The sequence below is a fragment of the Hyposmocoma kahamanoa genome, unplaced genomic scaffold (assembly GCF_003589595.1).
Source record: "Hyposmocoma kahamanoa isolate Upper Pololo Valley unplaced genomic scaffold, ASM358959v1 86, whole genome shotgun sequence".
Lineage (NCBI taxonomy): Eukaryota > Metazoa > Arthropoda > Insecta > Lepidoptera > Cosmopterigidae > Hyposmocoma > Hyposmocoma kahamanoa.
In genome coordinates this window covers 918,015-941,869 of record NW_020654289.1, presented here as the reverse complement: position 1 = coordinate 941,869, position 23,855 = coordinate 918,015, and the positions used below count along the sequence as shown (strand labels likewise).

At 35.2% G+C, this 23,855-nt stretch overlaps 1 protein-coding gene across 3 annotated transcripts in view; it reads right to left on the bottom strand.

Annotated features, from left to right (window-relative positions):
* The window catches only part of LOC113234768 (alpha-tocopherol transfer protein-like), a 40,358-nt gene that overhangs the window by 15,783 nt on the left and 720 nt on the right, over positions 1-23,855 (bottom strand). The window contains exons 1-2 of one of the 3 annotated variants that reach the window (XM_026470238.1): positions 4,691-4,719; positions 2,568-2,659 (exon numbers count right to left, since the gene is read on the bottom strand). In XM_026470238.1, the coding sequence (XP_026326023.1) occupies positions 2,568-2,659; positions 4,691-4,704 (106 nt within the window). In that variant the 5' untranslated portion in view covers positions 4,705-4,719. Of the gene's footprint in view, positions 1-2,567; positions 2,660-4,690; positions 4,720-23,855 lie in introns of those variants that run through there. The other 2 variants (XM_026470239.1, XM_026470240.1) reach the window with 2 other exon arrangements.

Below are 23,855 nucleotides of genomic sequence, written 5' to 3'. Positions count from 1 at the left end.
AATCCTGGTGACTTTTCAACTTAGAGGATGGAAAAAAATAAAAGAAATAAAAGAAAGGAGCTGCCCTAAGTACAGAATCAACGTGCATATTACCAAAATTTGAAAGTTACAAATGGCGGATTTCTTTAGTGTTGTACCATAATCTATCGATAAGTCATTATCGACATGCAAATGTATGGCTTGAATTTTTGTTTCTTTAGTTTACTGTAACCAAAGTATGCCTAAACAAACACAAGTCTGATAATTTAATCTCGAGTGGTATATTATTAAAAATGTCAACACACATTTTTAAACTTCAAAAAAAATTTATTTTCAACATTACAACTGGTAACTTATTTAGTAAAAGTCACCAAACTGCTGTGCAGTTTGTTGGCGACATGCGCATTCTTGCTTAATTATACCTACTTTACTTGTATTTAACATTACGTAGTATTAATTGTACTTACTAAATAGAATATAAAAATTACTTTAAGAGGTACGCCTTTAACCTACATTTTAGTACATATTTACATAACGTCTTTTAACTAACCGTCAAGTACAAGTCTATTCAGGTTTCTGCGGATTCTAGTATTCCCGTTAATTCCCGGGCTTTCTTAAGCAAATGAATCTATCAAGCAATTTTAACACAGAAATAATGGAAGTAGTTGTAAAAATCAATTATCGGAAATCAACAATTATCATGTACTAGCTTTTCCCCACGATAAAATCCCCGCAATAAAGTTGCAAAAAAGAAATGACAAAAACGAACGTGGTGGATGCTGATTATTCCAGAAACAGAACAACATGACATTTTGTTGATATATAATATATACTTCTTTATTTTGTGTTTTGATTTTTTTTTTGAATAGAGTTATAAAACCAGTATGCATTTCATATGCGGACGGACTAACGTGTGAACGCTATTGGTCGAGCGCCTTTGGTTTGTGATAAGCCAAATGAACTCTATACACGTTGGCGCTCGCCTTCACTCGGTCAGCTATGCGAGTGACACCGAACAAGGCAAGGCAAGGCAAATAGGCTGTCTATACGTTGGTATGTTGTCATTGTATTGCAGGCTTTAAAAAAATAGTCATTTTTAATAGTTAGAGTTGTCATTGGGAAAAATAAGAAACGAGTGGATAATTTTGTTTTCAGGAACTGAGAATAGCTAGTAAATGAGTCTTGTTTAATCTAAATTGAACATAAAATTATTTACCAATAAACCTAATGATGGAATAGCATTGTCATGTAATCTAGTTACATTTAAAGTTCTGTTAAAATTTGACTCTTCAAAATGAAGCGAACAAATGAAGATGGTCTTTGATCCAACGTTTATATTCGGCAGTCCTATGATTTCCAACCATTCTTTCTTCCTTTTTTCATTTGTAGGAAAACTTGAAATAATAATAATAAAACAATAAAAACCTCCTAGTGAATTGTTTTAATAACAGAATATCGATAATATGTATGCTTACAAGATCAACACTATCTCAAAATAATCGTTAACAACAATCATCAAAATATACAAACAAACAGGCAATCTAAAGTAATAAAAGCAAAATTTGGCAAGATTTATAAATAAACTACTTAAATAAGTCTAATTACATAAAATATTCGGGCTATTGTGTGATTTATAGACAAAAAAATAACACATGCCTGTGCAATGTAACATTCGATTGATTTGCAGTTTTTCTAAAGCCGCATCCTTTAATGCTGCAGCGTCGCATTTTTATTAATACCTAATTATTCTCACTGTCAATATTTTTGTCCAATTTAATTATAATACATGTGAATAATTCAATAATACATTTGGAAAAACATTTGTTTTGACATTTGATGTACTTCCCTTTGACAACGGTATCATGTACCTCATGTACTTGAAATGGCCACGGTTGGCATTTAAAATGACGTTACGAATTTTCGATTCCCGTGTTTGACACAGACCAATGTAATGCTATCTCTTTTGGCTTAAGACGGCACGTAATAGTTAAACAAAGACAATAATATGTTTATGTTTTCGACGTCGAAATGCATCATATACATATAACGTCTGATTTATATATGTCAACGTAACATGTCCTTTAGTTTCCATAGTCTAAGCTTTTCAATGACACTTGACATTTAATTTAAATAAATCGACGGTCATTGACTTCACAACAAATTTATTAACATTTAAAAATAGTTCGACACACCCACTATCACTATCAATATTGGTCTAATTTATTGGTGGTGGTATAAGGTTTTCTTGAATCCTATGTTTCTGAAATGGTAGCAATGACAAGTATAACCAACATTCAATTCAATTCGAATTTTTGGAAATTTGTGGTAATTATGTAACGTACACACTACTGACATACCAGCCAAAGTAAGTAACTAAAGCCGTAACATAAAGACTCAGACATATTAACTAAAAAATTCACGTAACTCTCGCGAGTTATCCGTTATTTTTCACTTAGTACCAGCTTTCTGGTCACCGTCAATGTGTTTGTAAGTTTGCAATTTGCAATAGGTTGCAAATTATAAATACTGTTACCACAGAACACTGTAAAAAGAATATTGTGTAAAGTATTGAATAAAGTGGTACTTACCGACATCGTGTGGTAAATGAGGTTGCTTGCTAAGCCAGTCCTTTATGGCGACTAGGTCTCTATTGTATTGTACTTCCTGGTCCGGCATGGCTCTGAAACAAGTTATACTTCATTAGTATTACTTTGTATTGGAAAATAAATTGTTTTGCAGCAGAGGGACTTAGAGGTTTATATGTAAACATATCGATGGTTTTCTAGAATAGCGGCCAATCTCAAAATCAACTAATTCATCATATAGATGGTTTAAATACAACACCCGCTTATTTCAATTTTATCGCGCGCTTATTTCAATTGTATCGCGGGTCGCGACTATCATGGGTAGCCATGCTATGGGGGCTGATGCGTATGTAACGAGCAAAGCCGTTGAATCATTTATATGTTCATGTTGTGACTTGATTATTGTAAACAATAAAAATAATAATAATAATAATACATTTATTTGCCATAATAATAATACAACATGCATAGTGTACAGTAAGTAAGTATCAAAGAATCAGTAGATACGACCGCTGGTACTTAAAAAAGGTAAACCTGTGTGTGCTATTAGTGCCAGCACACCTTTCAATGGCGTAGTAAAATTAACAATTTATTACGTTATTTTATTTATACATTATGCGAAAATATTAATGAGTAAAATGTAATAATAATAATAAATAATAAATAACGCACACACTCAACATAGCCCCACACTAGGGAAACCCTGTGTCGCGGGTGCCATGGACACACACATAGACAACCGCAAATTACACCGAAACTCACGAGAGAAATAAATGTAAGCCATACAAACATTTCTCCCGGCCCGGGAATCGAACCTGGGACCTCTGCGTGGATTGGTAACCGTTCGGCCACGGAGGCAGTTAAGAACTAGTAGTAATTTGTGGAGACAGCAAATGAGTCAAATTGAATGAATCTAAATTATATAATCTTTATAAATAATTAATTCTCTCGCTGAAGGTGTATGTGCTGTGTGTGTGTGTGTGTGTGTGTGTGTGTGTGCGCGCGCGCGCGCGTGTGTGTGTGTGTGTGTGTGTGTGTGTCTCTCTCTGTGTGTGTGTGTGTGTGTGTTTTGTTTAACATATTCTTACACTCGTATTTATTTTTTAGATGAAACGCTAAAATATTATTACTTTTGTTGTATAACAATCGTCCCAAAAAGTAAAAGAACTTTTGGCTGATAGAAGTTTTGCAGATAACTATTCGGGGAATGACATTCACAGGTCTACCGTAGTGCAATGAAGAAAAGTATATACTGGGATAGTTTGTTGTCGTAGTATGGTTCGGAGAACAAAGAGCTGGCGTACTGTGAGCACCTCACAACATTCATATAAAGCTCTTGTTGGAAAACGAAAAGGTTTTAACGTACAAACCTTTAAAACTGCTCTCTGAGCGCGCTCGATCCTAAGCATGTGAGTTTTAGATGAACCACCCCATTATGTTATGCGGTAAACCAGTAAAGATTGCCACAATGCAAGGTACACCATTTTTAATATACGCGGTTCAGCTACAGATAGACAGACAGTCTGAGATGCTTAAAAACATATATAAGCATACGTAATCTGCCTGTTAGGTTTTCAATGTGGGGTACAAAATTTAGATGTTCATCTAAAATCACAGGTACCTGACATTGGCAGCTGTTTCTAATTTAGGACAGTCGCAAGGAAGGTTACTATTTACAGCGTGGTTATGGGCGGCTAAACTGAGCTTTAACGGTTCTAATGCTTTAGGTTGATTAATACTGAATTTCAAAAACTTCGTTTTAACAACATTCAGCGACAGTAAATTATCAGTGAGCCATTTGGTTATCTAGTTAAAGCTTTTTGCACAGCACAGCCAACTACTTAGTAGCAACTGCGTCGCAATTGCCAGATATAAAAAAAAATGCTTGTGGAATTACTTTTTAAGTTTAATTATGATGCTGATTTCAGCATTATATCTGCACCATACACTTTAAAAAAGATTTTTTATATTACTACTATTAATGAGCACGGAAAGACAATGGACAAACAAAGCCTTTTCTTTAAGCAATTAAATAATAATTGTTCTAACACATAGTATTTTTAACATAAATTATGCTTTATCTCTTATTACTTTCTAGCACTGTTTAAGAAAAGCATTACATATACCTCGGCGGGAACATGGATCGTCTGACTTGTAATTCATTCTCGTCCGGCGGTCCCTTATTTCCCGGCCTTGCAATAATGTACTTCCTGTTTTATGATGGCAGTTACCCAAATGGAACTTGACAAATCTCACTTTACATCGAACAATACAACAACAGTAGTTTGCAAGTATTGAAACGTATGATGAAATGAAATGATGTAGATTGGTTCTATTGTCTTCAAGTCAGTAAAGCAATGGATAAAGTCAACAGGATTTGTTGTGCAAGTTCAAGTTTGCAATTCATTTGCATTCAATGCCTTTGATTTTATAGTGTTGATGACCTCAATGGCTTGGTAATTCATTCCTCTAGATACTACACGAGAAGGCAATTAGATTCGACGACGGTACAATAATTATGTAATAGAAACTCTAGCCCTACAGTTATATTCTTCCATAAGCTACCGAAAGTATCATAAATTGTTTGTGTGATTTGAAGTTGGAAAGTTTACCATTTTGTTTGGATTTAATTTATATTTAATTGAGAAAGTATAAATACCGCACTGTTTCCAGCGATAAATAGTTAATGAAACGTACTGTAACAATTTAGTAACCGTAGAGCTCCTCGTGAAAGAATTGGTCCAGGGAAGTACCTACTTACTGCCACCTTACGTGTTTCTGCCGCCAAGCAGTAATGTGAGCATTACAGGCGCGTGAGACCTGTCACGATTTGTTACAGGATGACGGGTGCAGTGGCAGTGTCCCTCCGATATTTGTGAGTAGTACTGCAACTGTTATGGACAGGCGTGTCACTTACCACTAGTTGGGTGACTAGCTCATCCCATCACTTGGTCTCAAAAAAAAATGCTAACCAGTAAACTGTTGAAGCTTTTACCTTTTCTACGACAATGTTTTACGCTGTTATTTCAAGTTTTTGTGTTGAAAAATAAAGTCTAATTATTTTTAATTTATTTGCTTTTTTTTAATAGAAAATAAGTTTATTCAGTTTATTACGACTACGTTGCAGTTACACTGCTAGACGGAAATTATTCGTCAACGATTTTCCTCCATCGTGACATTTAAAAATATAATATTTTTAAACCCACTATATTTACAATTTATAGTGCCGCTCACCCCAAGCGACCGCTGAAAATGTCACAAGCATAATTAAATTTGCCATAAAAGTACAATAAATGGTCGCAGGAAACGATCAACACTGTAAAATCATACTGGAGGTTTTGATTGAGACGCGTTTTAAAACTTCCAACTGTCTATAAGGAGCAAGCGATGCATACAATTCGATTCCCGTGGGTTTGCCCATGGGAATATAATAACAATAATATTAACACGCACACATTCATAGCCCCGCACTAGGCAACCCTGTATCGCAGTGCCATGGACACACACATAGACAACCACAATTTACACCCAAACTCACGAGAGAAATAAATAGATCATACAAATATTTCTCTCGGTCCGGCGTCGAACCCGGAACATCTGCGTGGCAGTCTAGCATAGTAACCGTTCGGCCACGAAGGCAGTAATGACTACGAGATGGGGAAAAACTGCGTATTTTTATGAACGTTTAAACGTTGCAGCTTTTTAAAAAAGCGCGCCATTTTTGACGCTGTTCCCTTAAACGCTTTTTACTTACAAATAGACTTTTATATTAAAAAAAGCTTGAAACGTTGTGTTGATAGCGAAAAGCAAGAGTAGATCACTAAAGGTTCTAAATTAAGTAAGTTTATTTGTAAAATACGAGTTTTATTTTTATTTATAAAATGCTTATTCACATTGAAACTTGACCTTGAAACTTAGGCACGCTGTATAAAATTAAAATGGTTAAGTATAGAACTGACGAACGCTTACGCTTAAAATAAAAAGCGTGCTTAGTAAGCTTATTTTAAAAAAACAAACATTTTTAAGTGCTTTTCGTTTGAACGCCCACCTCTAGTAAATGACCATCAAACGTTATTTAAAGCTGTATGTTATAAGTAAAAATGGGAATACTTATGAAAGGGAAATTCTAAAATTACCCAAAAGATGACAAAATACTGTAAACAACACCAATACATAATTGAAATACTTGACACATTTATATATGTGATTCCTAAATGATATAATCAATGTAAAACTAATTTTCAACACACTTGCACGTAAATAGTACGATTGCATGCAGGCTAATTTGACTATAATGCTCCAAATAAAACCCTCGGGCCTTTTTTCTTCTCATTACAGCATAGATAACCTCGTTACGGCCATGGTCGACTAAGTCTTCCACTTCGCGCTTCTAAAATAGTCTCGTTCGTAATTCCTACTACTACTATTAAAACTACTGTACTGTACTGTACTGTGTACTATTAAAACTTAATACATAATAATATTATACCGTAATCAGCTATGCATAACAAAAACGCTTGTCACGTTTAGAGCTGAAGAAGCTGATAGAAATGGCTTAGCACATGTAGGCAACATATTAGAATGACTTGTTTGTTATTCCATCAATGCAGTGTCGTATATGGGACTGTATTCGATTACTAATTACACGATATCACCTCGACTTGGGGTCTTTTCAAATGCAAGCACGGTCGGAATACTTATTTAGTAGCTCATTGTTGTCATGGTAAGGCTTAATTTATGCTTTGGTTCCACTTTTAACGATTGTGTATTGCATTGTGTTTTTACGCATGCATCCATCACGTCTCTTGCGTTTGAGAACAGATTTTGATGACTCCTTTTCATTTATAAAACATCATTTCCGATAATAATTTACCTAACCTACACCATAAATCCACCCTTGCTTCAAAAGACAGGATATAGGTTATACTCAAACGATTTCCAAGGATTGTAAACCCTCTTCTACATGCTTTCATAATTAAACATCCACAATTTAACAAAGATTTCAACCGTCGGCCTTTGAATTTAAAAGCAAACATTCCCCGCTCGGTTTTCGTCGCTCTATATACAATATGAACGTTAACAATATAAACAATCATAATACTTGAAGTTGGATTTTTGTACAATTTACTGGACCACCTAATGGCAATATCTTTTTGTTTTTTGTAGAATTTTGTACTCTACAAAAAACAAAAAGATATTGCCATCATGCTCCTTCGCAAAATATTTTGTGATTTATATTAGAATAACGGGACCATACGTTCCGCTTTTAGTGGGACAGTCCCGCTTTTAAGCTTCGTGTCCCCAAACTCTTATCAATGTCTCGCTTTGACAAAACAAGACACGCGTGTCATAAATTTTTTGTTAAATGCGCGAAAGCGAAAAATATATAAAGCCACCACAGAATACAAGATTAGTTCTTTTTTAATTTTTTGTTTTTTAATTAAACATTTCGTAACTATTATAAACATGACTTTTATTTTTAAAACAATAATAAATTTACAGGCGTCCCGCTCTGAGAAAAAAAAGAAAAAAATAATGGTTACATTATATTATTATTGGCACTGCGTGACCATTATTTTATTTTTGGTTTTAATGTAACTATAAAATTGATATAATACTTCGAATGAAACAATATTAGACGAAAAATCTATGCATTGAATAATGAAGAATTAAAACAATAAGGTTATGTTTTGAAAAAACAAATAACAGCAAAAAACGTGCTCATTAAATTGGAACTAAAATTTTTTTTAAATTTTTTTAACACACGCACACATAGCCCCGCACTATGGAAACCCTGTATCGCGGATGTCATGAACACACATATAGACAACCACAAATAACACCCAAATACACGAGAGAAATAAATGTAAGTCATACAAATATTTTTCCCGGGCCAGGGATTGAACCCGGGACCTCTGCGTGGCAGACCAACATGGTCACCTTTCGGCCACGGAGGCAGTTATTTATTATTAGTTAGTTATTTCTTCGATCCAAGTATGGCAGGGAACGTAGAGTCGTGGCTATAGATTTACAATGACACCTGAGTAATGTAACGCATGATGAACCATGAAACGCACTCTTTTTGACTACATAATTTAATTACACATTGTTTACGTACACGCGTAAATCACACAAAAAACCTGGTGGGTATTTTAATGTAAAATTAGATTTTAAAATTAAGAAGATTGCGCTATAACAAATTAAGGTGGAAATTCCATATTTTTCTGCTGACGTAAAAACTTGTGGTTTCGATTGACAAAGTCCCATTGTTTTCGTGGAAATAAACAACCTGTTTTGCTTTACTTCAAATGCAAATCCATTTTTGGGTTTATTTCAACCAAGACTACTGAATAGCTCACCGTGTATTCTGTATGTAATTAGTAAAACAAATAAAAGTCAAGCATTTAAGACGTTAGTGAAAAGCTGAAAAGATACAATATCCATTCAACTCTATCAATAGACATTTTCTCTATCCGCACCTTAGAGGATGGGGTTTGCAATGGGTTTCCATAGTCTAAGATCCGCACTAGCATATTTAAAAATATGCAAATTTCGTTTATTATTAATATTTTTACAGGTTTCATGGCCACATGGTCACGATTGAGTGAATGTGAGCGAATCTAAAGGGTCGTATCCCAGAACTGTACTCAATGCTCAAGTTACGATTTCAGCAGACTTGAGTATGATTTCAAGAACTGGAAATACGACCCTAATGGCAAGGACTAGAGTATAATTTCTAGTGCTTTGAATCATACTCAAGTCCTGACTTGAGCATTGAGTAGAGTTCTAGAATACGACTCTAAGAATTCGATATAATATTTTTTAATTAGTCTTAGAATACCTTATGTCAGATAGTAGTATCATTTGTTATAAGGTGTGTGTGTATGTATTAATATTTTTTTGTATCATTTCTAATTTCTAATTTGAAATTTCCCATGAGCTTTTTGGCGAAGGAAAACATTGTGAGGAAATTTAATGATGTATGTGAAGTTACCAATCCGCATTAGGACCTCGTGAACCGGTGGAATTTCAGCTCAAGACCTCTTATTGTCATTGCCATAGATAGTTTAATTATTATTATAATTGTCACTGTTTCGATTAATATTATTATTTTTATTATTTGATGTGCTGATACACTCAGCTTTGTTATAGTAATTCTGATTAAATGTGTTGGTGACACAATTATCATATACGTTTACTGTTTGTTAACCCAAATAAATAAAAATTAATAAAAAAGATGCCTTTGGCCGTGTTAAAATAAACGAAATTTGTCCGTATATTTAAGGCCATTTCGAAAAATCTCGAAGTTGCTAATGGAACAAGAAGTTGTTCAAATATTTTTGTGTATTTTGTGGACGGAAGTGTTAAACAATTATTTGACTTAAACATCAAGGTCTTGTATGTTATGTTATGATGGTTTCAAAACGTAAAATAGTCAAGATCTAGGACAATTTCTGCCGCCTGGGGCCAACCATAAATTAGATACCCTTCTATTTTCACGATTACAAAAGTAGTTCGTTCGGGCAGTTTTGGCTAGATTGTGTTTTTTTACCTGCCGTCACCATCTTTGTGTTGTTTGGGATAATCGTTGTCTCTAACAGTGGAATGTATTTTGCAATTTTTAGTAAAAAAAAAATATATTTTACGAGTTACTGCTGAACCGTGCCCGCCGCCGCCCGAGGCCATGGCCCTCTCTGCATCTCCCACGCTATGTCACTGACAATTATAATCTCTTCAATATTACTATGTATTCCAATTACATAACACGATTTTGTATATAACACGAGTTGAGTGAAATGCGTATTTAGGTAGTTACTTCTTATAACTACTTTTATTTGAAATATTACTTCATTCGAAATGTGTATAACCAGTTAAAATTCTTTATTACTCAGTCTTATTAACGGTCTTATATATATTAGGTATTGGGATGGACGTAAGTGATAGAATCAAACAAAATAATACAATTTAAAACAAAACGTAAACTTAATTGCTAACCAATCAATACGCGTCACATGTTGTAGTTAGACTATAAATATACGCAGTATACTATAATATGCAGTTACTTTTATCAAAAATTCGCACACTTTGCTTAAGCCACATCTGCAAAATAACAACTTTTTAAGAGAGACGTTTAAATATTCAACGAAGGGAGAGTTCTAAAATTTCACATGTACATAATTAGTTTCATGCAATTTGTAATATTTTCATATTATGACAAAACCACTTTTACACATCCTCCAGAAAACTACAATGGGAAAAGCGCTAACCGTCCATCGAACATTGCAAATGTACATAATATAATTACATGCTTACAGGCCGGAGCAAGTATAGGTAATCTAGAAAAAGTCTTTTTCTAGATATAATCTGTGGTCATGCAGAATAATTATAATAATTATATTGTGCTAAATCTGAATGCCATATTTTCATTATAATGTACACAGTAGTAACAGTAGAGCTAAGGGTTCGTCCAGGGAAGCTCTGCTGCCACCTTACCTGTTTCTGCCGCCGAGCAGTAATGTTAGCATTAGGCACGGGTAAGGGTGCTGGTGAAATCACAGGCACATGAAACTTGTCAACATGTGTCACAGGGTGACGGGCGCAGTGGCAGTGCCCTTCAGATCTTTGCGATTTCAAGCTCTGAGTGGCACAGCAACTGTTATGGACAGGCGTGTCGCTTATGTACATTTTGATGTACACGAGGCCATAGAGAGAAATGATCACGTTATGTGGCTTATAATAAGGAGCCAAAGTGTAATACTTTAATAATATATTGATAACGCTATTTAAGCGAAAAGGCGGTAGTAGAATTGCATTACGAAATCTAATAGGTAAGTACACAGTTGTGAGAAAATAGCATCTAGATGTAATTTCAAAGATGGCCACTGATAGCGCCTCGAAGAGAAAGCGGTAGTAATTTAAAGCTATACGGTATACGCAGATACGTTCTTCGCCATGAAACAGAGTCATTATAGTGATGCATTCTGAAGCCTTTAGTAGAGAATAACACATAATATAACGCTGTCAAAACATCTAAGTATTTGTTCATGCTACTGAACAATCTATCAATATAAACAACCTCTATGTGTCCATGGCACCCGCGATACAGGGTTTCCCTAATGCGGGCCTATGAGTGTGTGCGTCATTTATTATTATTGTTATTAAAAAAAAATCGTAAGGTTGAAAGACAAGACGTCACGAGAAGCTCACACTAAGTTAAGTCTTTGCTATATAAATCTCCGGTCTCCAACATCCGTTTATAAATACTGGCTTTTAACGAAGACAACGTGTGTGCGTGCGTTTGTGTGGGCGGTGTTGGGTGTCCGTATGTGCATGTCTAATATAGCAACACTTAGAAATCATAATGAAGGAGACCGGAGTTCTTCTTTCTTCTTCGTTCTTATCACGTGGGTAGAGTTGGTGCCTTCACTTAAACGAATACTATATATTAATGATTTCTTGCAATAAGCAGACGATTTGTACGAAGTGCTATAAAAACAGTGGATACCTAAGTGAGGACACCGACTGTACGAAATCAGAATCAGCTCGAGAAACAGTTCCCTGTTGAGTAATTTGTTCATCTATGAGTTATATTTGCGATGTAGGCTCGCATAATTCGGGAATGCTTTTGTCGTGTAAAGCCATGTCCAGAATAGGTGGCATATACCAACACACTGAAACTGCAAAAGGATTTGCCATAAGATTTTTAACTTCTTTCTTTTTTTATGATACCAAGTGAAGAGGCGAACAAGTCGTGCCCCTTGTGGCAAGCGACACGCCTGCCCATAACAGGTGTAGTGTAAAAGTCTCATGTGTAAATTCACCAGCACCGTTACCTTTCAAAACTGGTGGCAGTACTTCCCTGGACGAACTCTTTCACAAGGAGCTCTACTGCTACAAATTTTTTACAGATAATTTCTAACGGATACACCAAAACTTCAATAAAATTAATAAAATCTCTGGAGTAGGTCAGAACCTCAATAATGTTTTTATCTCCAAACCTTTACCTCGTAACCTTTTGACATATTACGAGACCTTCATATAAAGAGATATTTCATTCTCTTTATTACAAAACGTGTACCATCACATATTGCTACAATACGCAGAACAATTACTGCATACTGTAAGGTTCAATTTTCAATAAAGACTCGCAAATTTGATTGTGTAACTGTTTCGACATGACATTTTCTATAATAGCAGTCAGCACGGGCGAAGGATAACTGGACGGTCAGCCACCTGAGTAGCTTTTGGGTCTCGATTAGCTTTTTAGCTGTGTACTCTTGCAGTCTGTTTTGAAAAATTGTTGGTTCTATAGTACATGAATGTGATGTTAGTACAAAACATCATGATATTCAATAACTTAAATAATAATTAGCTTTTAGAGTAAATGTAGATAGCAAATGGATGGTGAGTAGAGGAAAGGTAGGTCTCGATATACCTCGAACAGATTGGGGATATCCTTGAGAAGGAACAGGTTATTTGTGATTTTGCCTTTTGTTCAGTTACGAGTATACGTTAGTCACTCTGGCACTCTCAAACTCTTTATTTCATAGGTACGCAAATTACACTTGAAATTAACATATTGATTAAACCCTACTGCTCATTCGTAAGATATCCTCCGGTCCCTTTAGCCGCTTAGATTATTGGGAACTGGAGAAATGCCGCTTTTTGGCGTCGGGAAGTCAACGTGCCATAAAGCTCCGCCACCATTGAGGAGATTTGGTAATGGACTTTAGAGTCGACGGCTTAGCGGTGGCAACCCTTAATTGTGCAATGCGTGACGGGAAGTGAGCGTGTCTAGAGCTCCGATACCTATTGGAAAATAGGGAAGGTACTGTACGTGCACCCGGGCGGCTCATCCAAGGCATTAGCCTCTTGAGAACCGGTTGAAGTCAGTGACAACGGTCTATGACAACCCTCTACATTGGCTGATCTGGTGTCCGAACCAAAGCTGAGAGAACCTACCCTTCTCACATACCCTAAGTGTCGGTAGAGATGGTCACTATAATTAAAACTATTGCTACAATACGCAGAACCCTAAGTGTCGGTAGAGATGGTCACTATAATCAAAACTAATGTAGAAAGATATGGGGGCTGCTCATTCTTAAGGCAGAATCCCCTGACAAGAATGAGCAAGAAACTCTAGGGCTCTTTGTAAGAATATATTAATAATAATAATAATAAAAAATTTATCTTTTAGGCCATGGGAGAAGCGAGATTGTAAAATAGATTACCAAAATGATAATAATACACACACTCATAGCCCTCACTAGGAAAAAAATTCGCGGGTGCCATGGATGCACACATAGACAATCACAAGTTCACCCAAACTCATGAGAGAAATAAATGTAGGACATGCAACATTTCTTCCGAGAATCGAACCCGGGACCTCTGTATGGCAGGTTCAGCGATCGTGGTAACCGTTCGGCCACGGAGGCAGTTATTATATTTATCCTTTACAATATTTATTTCAAACATCTTAGATCAAGACTATCTGCAAGAACTAAACGGTTCACAACCATGGATTTTTGTCATCCAAGTACACTGAAGCTGTATAGTAAAAATCTTTGTCTAAAACTTTTATTTCACTATAGTTTTAAACCTCGTAAATGGCAAACTGAATATCAACCGGAATCTTATTATAGGAACGTATACATTGCCCTACTTTCAGGTTTCGAACGCCAGAGCCAAAATACTTTAATTACTTTAGTTTTTAATTAAGTATTGAATGACACATTATTTTACCACCATTACATTTAATTATTTTTTGTGAAATTACTCTACTACTTTGTCATAATTATTAAACAAAGAACCCATCGAACACTTAGAAAAATGCACATCGACCCGGCTGGATTCAAGCCAACGTCTCCTAGCAAACCGTGCCAGATGTTATGTCAACTAAGCCACGGAACGAACCAACGTACCTTGCGAATCTCTCCGTTGTTTTTTAACGACTTTTTTGCCGTAGTGCCATTTGTAAGAAATTTATAAATCTACTTGTGTTTTTTTTTCTACTGAAGCAAATTGACATCAACCATCTTTAATATTTGGTAGAAATGAGTCTGCATTTTTTCACTTCAACTTAGGTTATTGGTTCGACAAAATCAGAAACTAACATAAAATAAACTTAACGCTTCACGCGCTTGCCTAAGGGCTTGAGCTAGGTCACCTAAATACTTACCAGTTATGGACGAGGGCAGCCACTTTTTTATTTTATATGGTAGGTCTAGTTGCCGAGAATCTAGTTAAATCTTTAAGTTTATTTGAAAACCTAGTGGTCCGTGTGAGCTGAATCTTACAATTCTTCTTATAACTCCAATGTGTAACAATCAAGAAAACCTAACAACTCGATATGTACACCTTTCACATGTTGTCCTGATATTTATTATTCATTAATATTTAAAAAAAGAAATCCTGATCGAATGAACGTTCACAGGTTAATCGGTGGATCAGCAGTTCATCGATTGCAGATTCCATTTTAAATAGGTAAGCGCTGATGTAGCACAATCAGTTGCAAGATACTCTTAATTTTTAATGAATATATAAATTTTAAAAAACTACTTTTACTGTTTTAATAAGGCTGCTGCCAGACTGACTGCATGAGCGAAGTCGATATTTACAGGCATGCAGTCGAAAACGTCTCAAAATCAATCAATCTCATAGAAGACATTCCACGTGATTTTTAATTTGTATTTCTGTCTTTATTAAATATCAAAACATTATCAACAATTACAATTCTAAATCCGTATTGAGTGTTCCCATTACAATTATAAACGAGTTATTTAAAAGCATAATTTAAAGACGATAATTGCCTCAGTTTTTGTCCGCAGGTAAAAAATACAACCTTCATTTAAATATACATTTCAACTTCTATTTATAAAAATAGAAGTCGACCAAGTGCGAGTAGAATTGACGGTCCTAGGGTTTACATTTTGTGACTCTCGGAATATTAACATCCCCTCTACTCTTAATATACTTAGGCTCTTTAAATCGCAAAGATCTAAGGGGTTCTGCCTTCGCGCCCGTCACCTTGACACATAAGTTGACAAGTTCCATGTGCCAATAATTTTACCGGTACCCTTACCTCACATTACGCTTGGCTGCAGAAAGAGGTAAGGTGACAGTACTTCCCTAAACGAACTCTTTCAAAAGGAGCTGTAGCTGTTACTATAATACTGTGAAAATTATATCGGTGTAGGTTAACCGACATATGTAGAAAATGGTAAATATGTCTCTAGTGATAATGATGGCCTCCAAATTCATTAGACAATTTTTTTTTAAAGTGCTGAAACATATGATGACAAGCATAAGTTGACAAGCACTGAAATGTATGATGGGAAAAGTCGTGGGCCTGATGGTGAGCGACACACCTACCTACAACAGTTGCAGTGACACTAAGAGCTTTAAATGGCAAAGATCTGATGGACACTGCCACTGCGCCAAGCAGTAATGTCAGCATTACTGCGTTCCGGTTTGGTAGAGTAAGAGTGCGGGGGTCGATTTAGAACCTTGCGATAACTCAGTTGTCGACCGATTCGATTTCAAATCGTACGACTTAATTTCCTTTTTATTCTTAACACCCGAATCGAACGTCAACTGTCGTATTCGAAAGCGAACCGAAATGACGTCACTCCTGTATGAATACTCAAACTGCTCAACCATAAGGCTACAAACATTATTGAACACAGTTATCGAATGAAAGGTACCGAACGTCCTATTGTTTACAAAACAGTAATTAATATGGAAATCTCTTATTAATTAAATTTTTATTGAATTGATATTCAATTATTTTTTGTGAAATTACTCCACTAGTTTGTTATAATTATTAATACAAAGATCGAAAGAGGGCTGGTATCTGTAAAGGTACTAACTGGGTGATAAATCTGTTAAAGATTTCTCATAGATGGCGCTACGACTAAAAAGTCGTTGAAAGACCAAGTACAAAGACACGAAGCAAGCACATAGAAAAATTCGTGAGGTCCGTTGGTTCGTTCCGTGGCTTAGTTGGTATAGCGTCTGCCACGGTATGCAAGAAGACGTCGGTTCGAATCCGACCGGATCGACGGAATTTTTTCTGAGTGTTCGATCTTTGTATTAATAATTATCTCTTATTAATTTAAATAAAGTCTGGATTTTGTTCAATTTTATTAATTTGTTTAGAGCATTCCTATATTTGAAGTCTTTAAAGTCTTCAAAATGTATATAAACGGATTTTCACTTTTCTTATGATCTATTTCACCGACTAACTCGGTCTTGCATAACTCAGTAGACGCTGTTGGATATAATATCGAAGAGTTCTGAATCGGGGTCCTTATGGAATTACAGGCACATGGGACTCGTCAACTTATGTCTCAGAGTGACTGTCATGCGATGTGTTCCTAATATCTTTGCGATTTAAACCTCTGAGTGGCACTACAGCTGCTATGGATAGGCGTTTTCCACCAGCCACGACTTGTACGTCTCGTCACATGGTATTGAAAAAAAGTACGCCCCAAATTATATGGCTCCTATTGTCCCAATAAATCTTCTTGAGGACTCCAGGTGGAATTTGTTATTCTATTTTTCTGAAATGTCCTACCAACTGATTGTTTATTGCATAAAAAGTAACAGCAAAAACAAGTTTGAAATCAAGTTTCCATAAAAACAAACGTGCGTCTTCTTACGACGTGTTTTTACTCACACAAAAAAATGTGTTGTAATACAGAGATAGAAAATGCTAATGTACCAAAACGTAGTACTAATCTTCATTTCTATAAGTATCATAATCCTATGACCATAACATCATATTTGATACCTTAGAAAACATTTTGTGAGGCGAAATGAATACCGCTAAATCATTGTGATGCAGATTTAACCACTCCTTAGTTTCAATAGGGAATTATATTTTTCCGATTTGACAACAAGTTAGTGTTGTATGTCTTATTTTGGTATTTAAAAAAATAAAATAAAAAAGCAGCCAGACAGAGCCCACCCACTTGCTACGTAGTTTGTTTCTTGTAATTTACAGTTTAATACAGAGATAAATGGATGAATTAAAAAAAAGACACTAAAAAGCACTAAAAGGGCGGATTTTAGTAGAATGACGTCACAAATTTATAGAGTGAAAGTCCAAGGAAACATGGGCATAGGTAGACTTCTGCGTACGTATCTTAAACGCATTGAGGATGTCCTTCAATAAGAGCAGTATATAAACGGATGTATGTAAAAATAATGCGAGTGGTGGATGTGCGACCATAGAAAATCGTCGGCGGTGCGCGGCGTGATTGGCGTGAAATCAGCGTATACTTTTGAAGTTTTAAAAAACTCGTTCTTTAACTCGTTGTTTAAATCAACCTTTGTATTCATTGTCTACGTTGATTACGGAAAGTAACTGATTACCAAAGTACTCAACTTAAAGAATGTTTGTAAAAAACATCACCTAAAAATAAATTATCTCAATTCAAATTTAGTACGAATAGGACGTAAGCGGACAGCGACATACTTAATTCAAATTAATTGTGTGGAGATGTCGTATTGAAATGTAGCAAATAGTAACAAAGAAGTTGGTAGGTACTTCATTAAAATAAAACAAAGTTTCGCCACGTCGTTTTACGCTGGTCAAGTTCTAGGCAGAGGTAGCGTGGAAAAATCGTCGTCGGCGGCGCACAGTGCACAGTGGTGCACTTTGTATGGCACCGCGAAAAATATTATGTTTTTATAGTAAAACAAGACTATTGGTTTTTTAAAAGTTTTTAAGGATGAAATGAAGGTTTTTATGATAATAAAATATACGTACAATTAACGATTTCGGTGTTAATAATTTCTATTACAAAGGAGAAAATATTTCGTTTAAAATAATTATTTCAATATTAGATTATATTATATATCGTTGGGTTTGAGGGCAGTTAATTAATGTGTTCTCACATCCAAGGTGGCAGTTGGTGGTAGCTAAAATTTACAAAATCTAAGAAAGACAGGCTAATAAATCGATTAGGTGATATAAGTGAACAGCGGTCGACGGCGGTAAAAAGAAGCTTTACATTTATAAAATATTGGTCTTAAATTAGGCTTTCTTTAAAACGTAAATGTGAAATAATGTGAAAAGATAAAATCGTTTCACTATTATGCGTACCAACACGATAAATTAAATTAAATGTAATTTTCTATTCAATTTAATTGAAAGTTAACCTTGAAAATACAGAAGTTTTTGCGCAAAAATGGCTATGTTTGCATCGGATACGTTTAGTCTCGTATTTTTACGTAACGTACAACTACTGACAATTTGTTTTTATAGTTTTTGTATCTATGGAGTGTATAGTGTTGTATGTATAATGTAAAATTTGTTTAGATAAATGTTCATTAAAGATACTTTTTTCCGCCGACGCACCACGGTGCTGCGGCGCGCACATGCCTAGACTCTACATACCCCAGTGAAAGACTGTCATTATACCTAATACGTGATTAAAAACGCTCATTAAGGAATCACTTCGGCACAGTCACATTGCAAATTGTCTGATCACCTGATATAGGTAAGATAAATATATTATGATATCTTTATTGAAAATATACTTCTATTAAGATTATGTTAATAAAAGTTTTACCAGTCTTGTAATTATTACTACCAAAAGCCAAGTTTTGAAGGAATCTGTGAACGTCTGATGATTTCCATGTCACGGGTTGTTTATTACCATTAGAAAACAGTAAATGCCTAAGAGGTAACATAAACAGTGCGTTAAGTTGTGGTTACGGTATTTCCTAAGTAAGTGCTAAGTACCATTGCATAATTCAATGGTACTTATCCGTATGGGTCCTCGAAGTGCATTGGTTCAACACGGCGGATTAATTGTGACTTGAAACTCCCATATTCTTATACATTTTGGTGAAATTACAGGCACTTTAGCAGTAGACCTCAGCTTGTGAAAGAGTTTGTCCAGGGAAATTCTGCCATCTATTTTTGCCGCCAAGCAGTAATGTTATCATTATTGCGTTCCGGTTTCGAAGAGTGCTGGTGAAATTACAGGCACATGGGACTTGTCAACTTATGTCTTAGGATGACGGGCGCAGTGGCAGTGCTCTCAGATCTTTGCGATATAAAGCTCTAAGTGGCACTGGACACCATCAGGCGCACGCTTGTTCGTCCCGTCACTCGATGTTATAAAAAAAACTTTTCAAATTTATGCCTTAGGGTGAAATCTTTTCCATTTATGGAAAGTCAAAACTCACTATCTGACTCCCGTGGACCCCGTTTATGACATCTCATGTACCTTCTATTTTTGTAGTCGCTACGACATACGGACCTCTTCTAAGATTCCATTGGCGGTCGATATCGAATACTTTAGGAATTTAAAATATTATAAATAAATATTTGTTTGTACGTTTGACCTATATGCGTTTCATTATTTATCCGATTGCAATAAAACTTTCGTGAGTTGTTAGTTTCTGAAGTATTAGAAAATTTTAAATTATCGGGGGCTTCAATAAATGAGCTTACATCCGAAAAGGACGGAAAAGACAAATAGTACTTTTTTATTTCAGTTGTAAATAATTAAAACAACAAACAACTTCTTTACCTTACTTAGTATTCGTTCTCGATGTAGCAATTAAAATCTCGTCCAACGTCGTCGTTACGTAAAGATTTACATGTATTTCTTAACAGTTTTATGTTGTCTTAACGGCATTCATTAATAAGTAAGTGTTTGTTGTTTTGAACCTCAAATACAGAATCTTTTAGGTAATTTATGATTTTTAGTATTGATGTGCAATCAAGACGCATTTGTGAATATTTAGTTGCATTACTAACGCTGAAATAAAACTGAAAGAAAGAATGAAGACTGCCTCTGTGGTCGAACAGTTACCATGCATGCGACCCGGGATCGATTCCTGATCGTTTCTCTCGCGCGTTTGGGAGGAATTTGTGGTTGGCACTCGCAATATACGGTTTCCCTTGTTTAAAAAAAACTGCGTGATGAAATCCTATAGGCTCACAACCCTAGGAAAACATGTCAGGTGCTTCACGCTCTTCTGTGCCCATTAACAAGACATGTAGTGGTTGATGATGATGATCCAGACGCTTCAGATGAAGATGATAATTAGAATAGTGTGACTTTTGTTTTAATTATTAACCTAGGTCAATGGTTTTAATAGTTTTAGATATATACTAATAGAATAACTGAACGAAATAGAATTCAAAATATTTTGCTTATTATAATTGTAATTTAAAATTAATGTTCTTTTTTAGTTTACTTTGAGTTTAAAAGGTTCTTTGACTGTTAAAATAAATAAATTAATAATAAAAAAGTATCTTTTGCCGGTTCTTGTACCTCAGTCCCTGACCTCGGCCAACTGTGTCATTGCTAGGGAACACCGCTACTCGCATTTAAAAAATATCTTTTAGGTCATGCGAGAAGCGAGAATCTTAAATAGAAATCCTAATTAATAATGATGTTTTTTTTTATGTCGCCATTTGCGAGATTTAAAACTATAGTGAAACAAAAACTTAACACTAAAGGTTTATACGTGGTTTATATTATAAAACGCATTTCCACTTGGTTGACAAAATTCCGTGGTAATGACCCGGTTAGCTCTAGCAATTTGTATCGATATATAATATTGGAAATAAATGTTGTAAATGACAAATGTGTGCAATTGTAGATTTACAAAGAGCAACACCTAGAGTTTCTTGATCATTCTTTTCTCAGGTGAATCTCCCTTACGAATTAGTAGTAGAATTTTAATCAATATGATAATTCAAACGGAATTTGCTTATGAAATAAAGATGATTTCAGTTAGAGTTCGCTCTTGTCGCTTCCTTCGAACATCTTTCTAACTTTCTTTTATCCGGTTCATGCGACTTATTCTCAATCATTATTTTTTTGACCTTTCCCTTTATGATCGAATCTGTACCGACTGTCGCCCATTAGGGAGTGGGCGTGCTTGCTCTCCTCAACCGTTCTCGCTGCATCGTCACAGTGTGATGACCGAATGGAAGAATGTTAGAGAGAAGTCAGGGTGGGTTTTAGTCGTTACTTAATTATAGTTTTGTTTTAATGGGTCTAATGTCTTAGTGCCTACTGTCGTTAATCATAAAGATCTGAGAGGCATTGCCGCTGCGCCCGTCAACTTGAGACATAAATTGACAAAATTAATTTCACCAGCACTCTCACCCTTGAAAGCTGAAACGCAGCAATGCTCACATCACAGTTTGGCGACAGAAATACGTAAGATGGCAGTACTTCCCTCAACGAACTCTTTCACAAGGAGCTCTACTGCTGTGCACTCTCATATTACACATTTAATGATTCTGAATAAATAAATGATCATTTTATGATTAAATTAATGATTTTAACTAAAAAAATTGCCTAAACGTTGGTGAAATCCAATAATTTCAAACAACTTAGGTTATGTTTACTGTGTCACAACAGAAAACTTTTCCACGCATTTTAGTTGGAGAGGTTTGTGACAGAGTCCATCGGCTCTAGCCATTTTTAAATGTCAAATAAACAAGTTATGTTAATATTTGGTAAACACTACGTGGAATAACGCTCCCGGCTTGATGAACTCACGGCTTTAGAAGGGTGGCTAGAAGGCACGGAATAGAGTCGCAAATTGGGAGAGCTTATCTCCAACGGTGACGGTGGTGGACTGATTTTCATATGTCAAGTATGTATTTAGTTTTAGTGCGATAGAAAACTTTGTAGATATTCAATTTAATATTGTCATTACAAAGAATAATCACCGAATCCAAATGTTTTGTTCTTTCAAAATAAGATTGTGCAATTAATCGATGATCAATGACACGGTAAACGAATAATACTACATAAGAAAAATTCACACCAAATACCCAATTCTTTATAAACAAAGTTAGGAAGGAAGTATTAAATAATTGTTCGCCTTGAAACTAAATATACAGCTTTAAAACAATTGCATAAAGCTTAAGAATAAACTTACCCCGTGGCCGAACGGTTGCCACGCGGGACTGCCACGGAGAGGTCCCAGGTTCGATTCCCGGGCCGGGAGAAACATTTGTATGGCCTAAATGTATTCCTCTCGTGAGTTTGGGTGTAATTTGTGGTTGTCTATGTGCGTGTCCATGGCACCCGCGACACAGGGTTTCCCTAGTACGGGGCTATGTTGAGTGTGTGCGTTATTATTATAATGAATAAATCCCAAAGTATATGAGATGAATGATAAATCCCAATGAAAGTTACTACAAGTCATTGACTTACAATTATATGGACGTCGGGTCCGCGCTAAAACGTGTCCGAACTTATAGGGCGTTAAAATCGTATACAGAGCGTCATTCACGCTTTAGTCTTCGTTTGTTCGACTGACAGCGAAGCAAGCAAAATTAGACAGTACTGCGATGACATTACAATTTAAATTCAAGATTTTTTCATATTCCTTTACATGTCCCTACGTTTAAATAGGTTGACTTGGGACATTTTTTTCGTGGTTTTTGTATTAGACCCGTCGTCCGTTTATTTGTAAGTCAATGCTACAAGTATAATTGCTTATTAACTTAATTAAGTTTAATAACTTAATTAAGTCTTCTGTAGTTAGGTACAATTTATTGCCCTCACGAATAATGACTAAAGTTCAGTTAAAATTTAATAGAATGTACTCGCAAAATGTGAAAGAATACATTTTGATTTATTTGTACTGTAACTAGAAATTTGTCAGAACTGCGAATTATACAAAATGATATCGAAATAGATAGATAGATGGATAAAACGTTCATTGTCTTGCATCACAAACACACAACAATATAATACAGTAAAAGAATTAAAAGACAAACACAGTAAAATCAAAATTAAAGAAAAGAAAATAAAAAATAACAAAAAGAAATTAAATTAAAAAAATACTATTGACCTAGTAACCAACAGTTTGTGTGTGCTGCAGCAAGCCAAAAAATTTGCCCAAAAACAAAGCAGTGATTTTCAGCCACCACTTTCGAGGGTAGCGCGTTGCATGTGTTCGTATCGACGTAAGTGTTATAATAAGATTATTTAAAAAAAAAATTAAAAAGTAGTACTTAACTAGTAAAAAAAAAACCTTAAAAAAGTAGTACTAAGAAATAGAACTTGTGAATGACAACTACTTACAATTAGAATGTTAAGCACACATATAGTTCGGTATATACATATAATATATTTTTATTGCAGTGCAAATTTGAAATTTTTTTAACACTTATTTATACAATTTTAATATCCAATATACTCTTCTTTGTGAAGCCTGAAAGCCAGGAAACTGCCGAGTATTTACCATGTCTTTGACACAGTTTAGGAAATTATTTTATTTTAATAATGTGTGTACGTT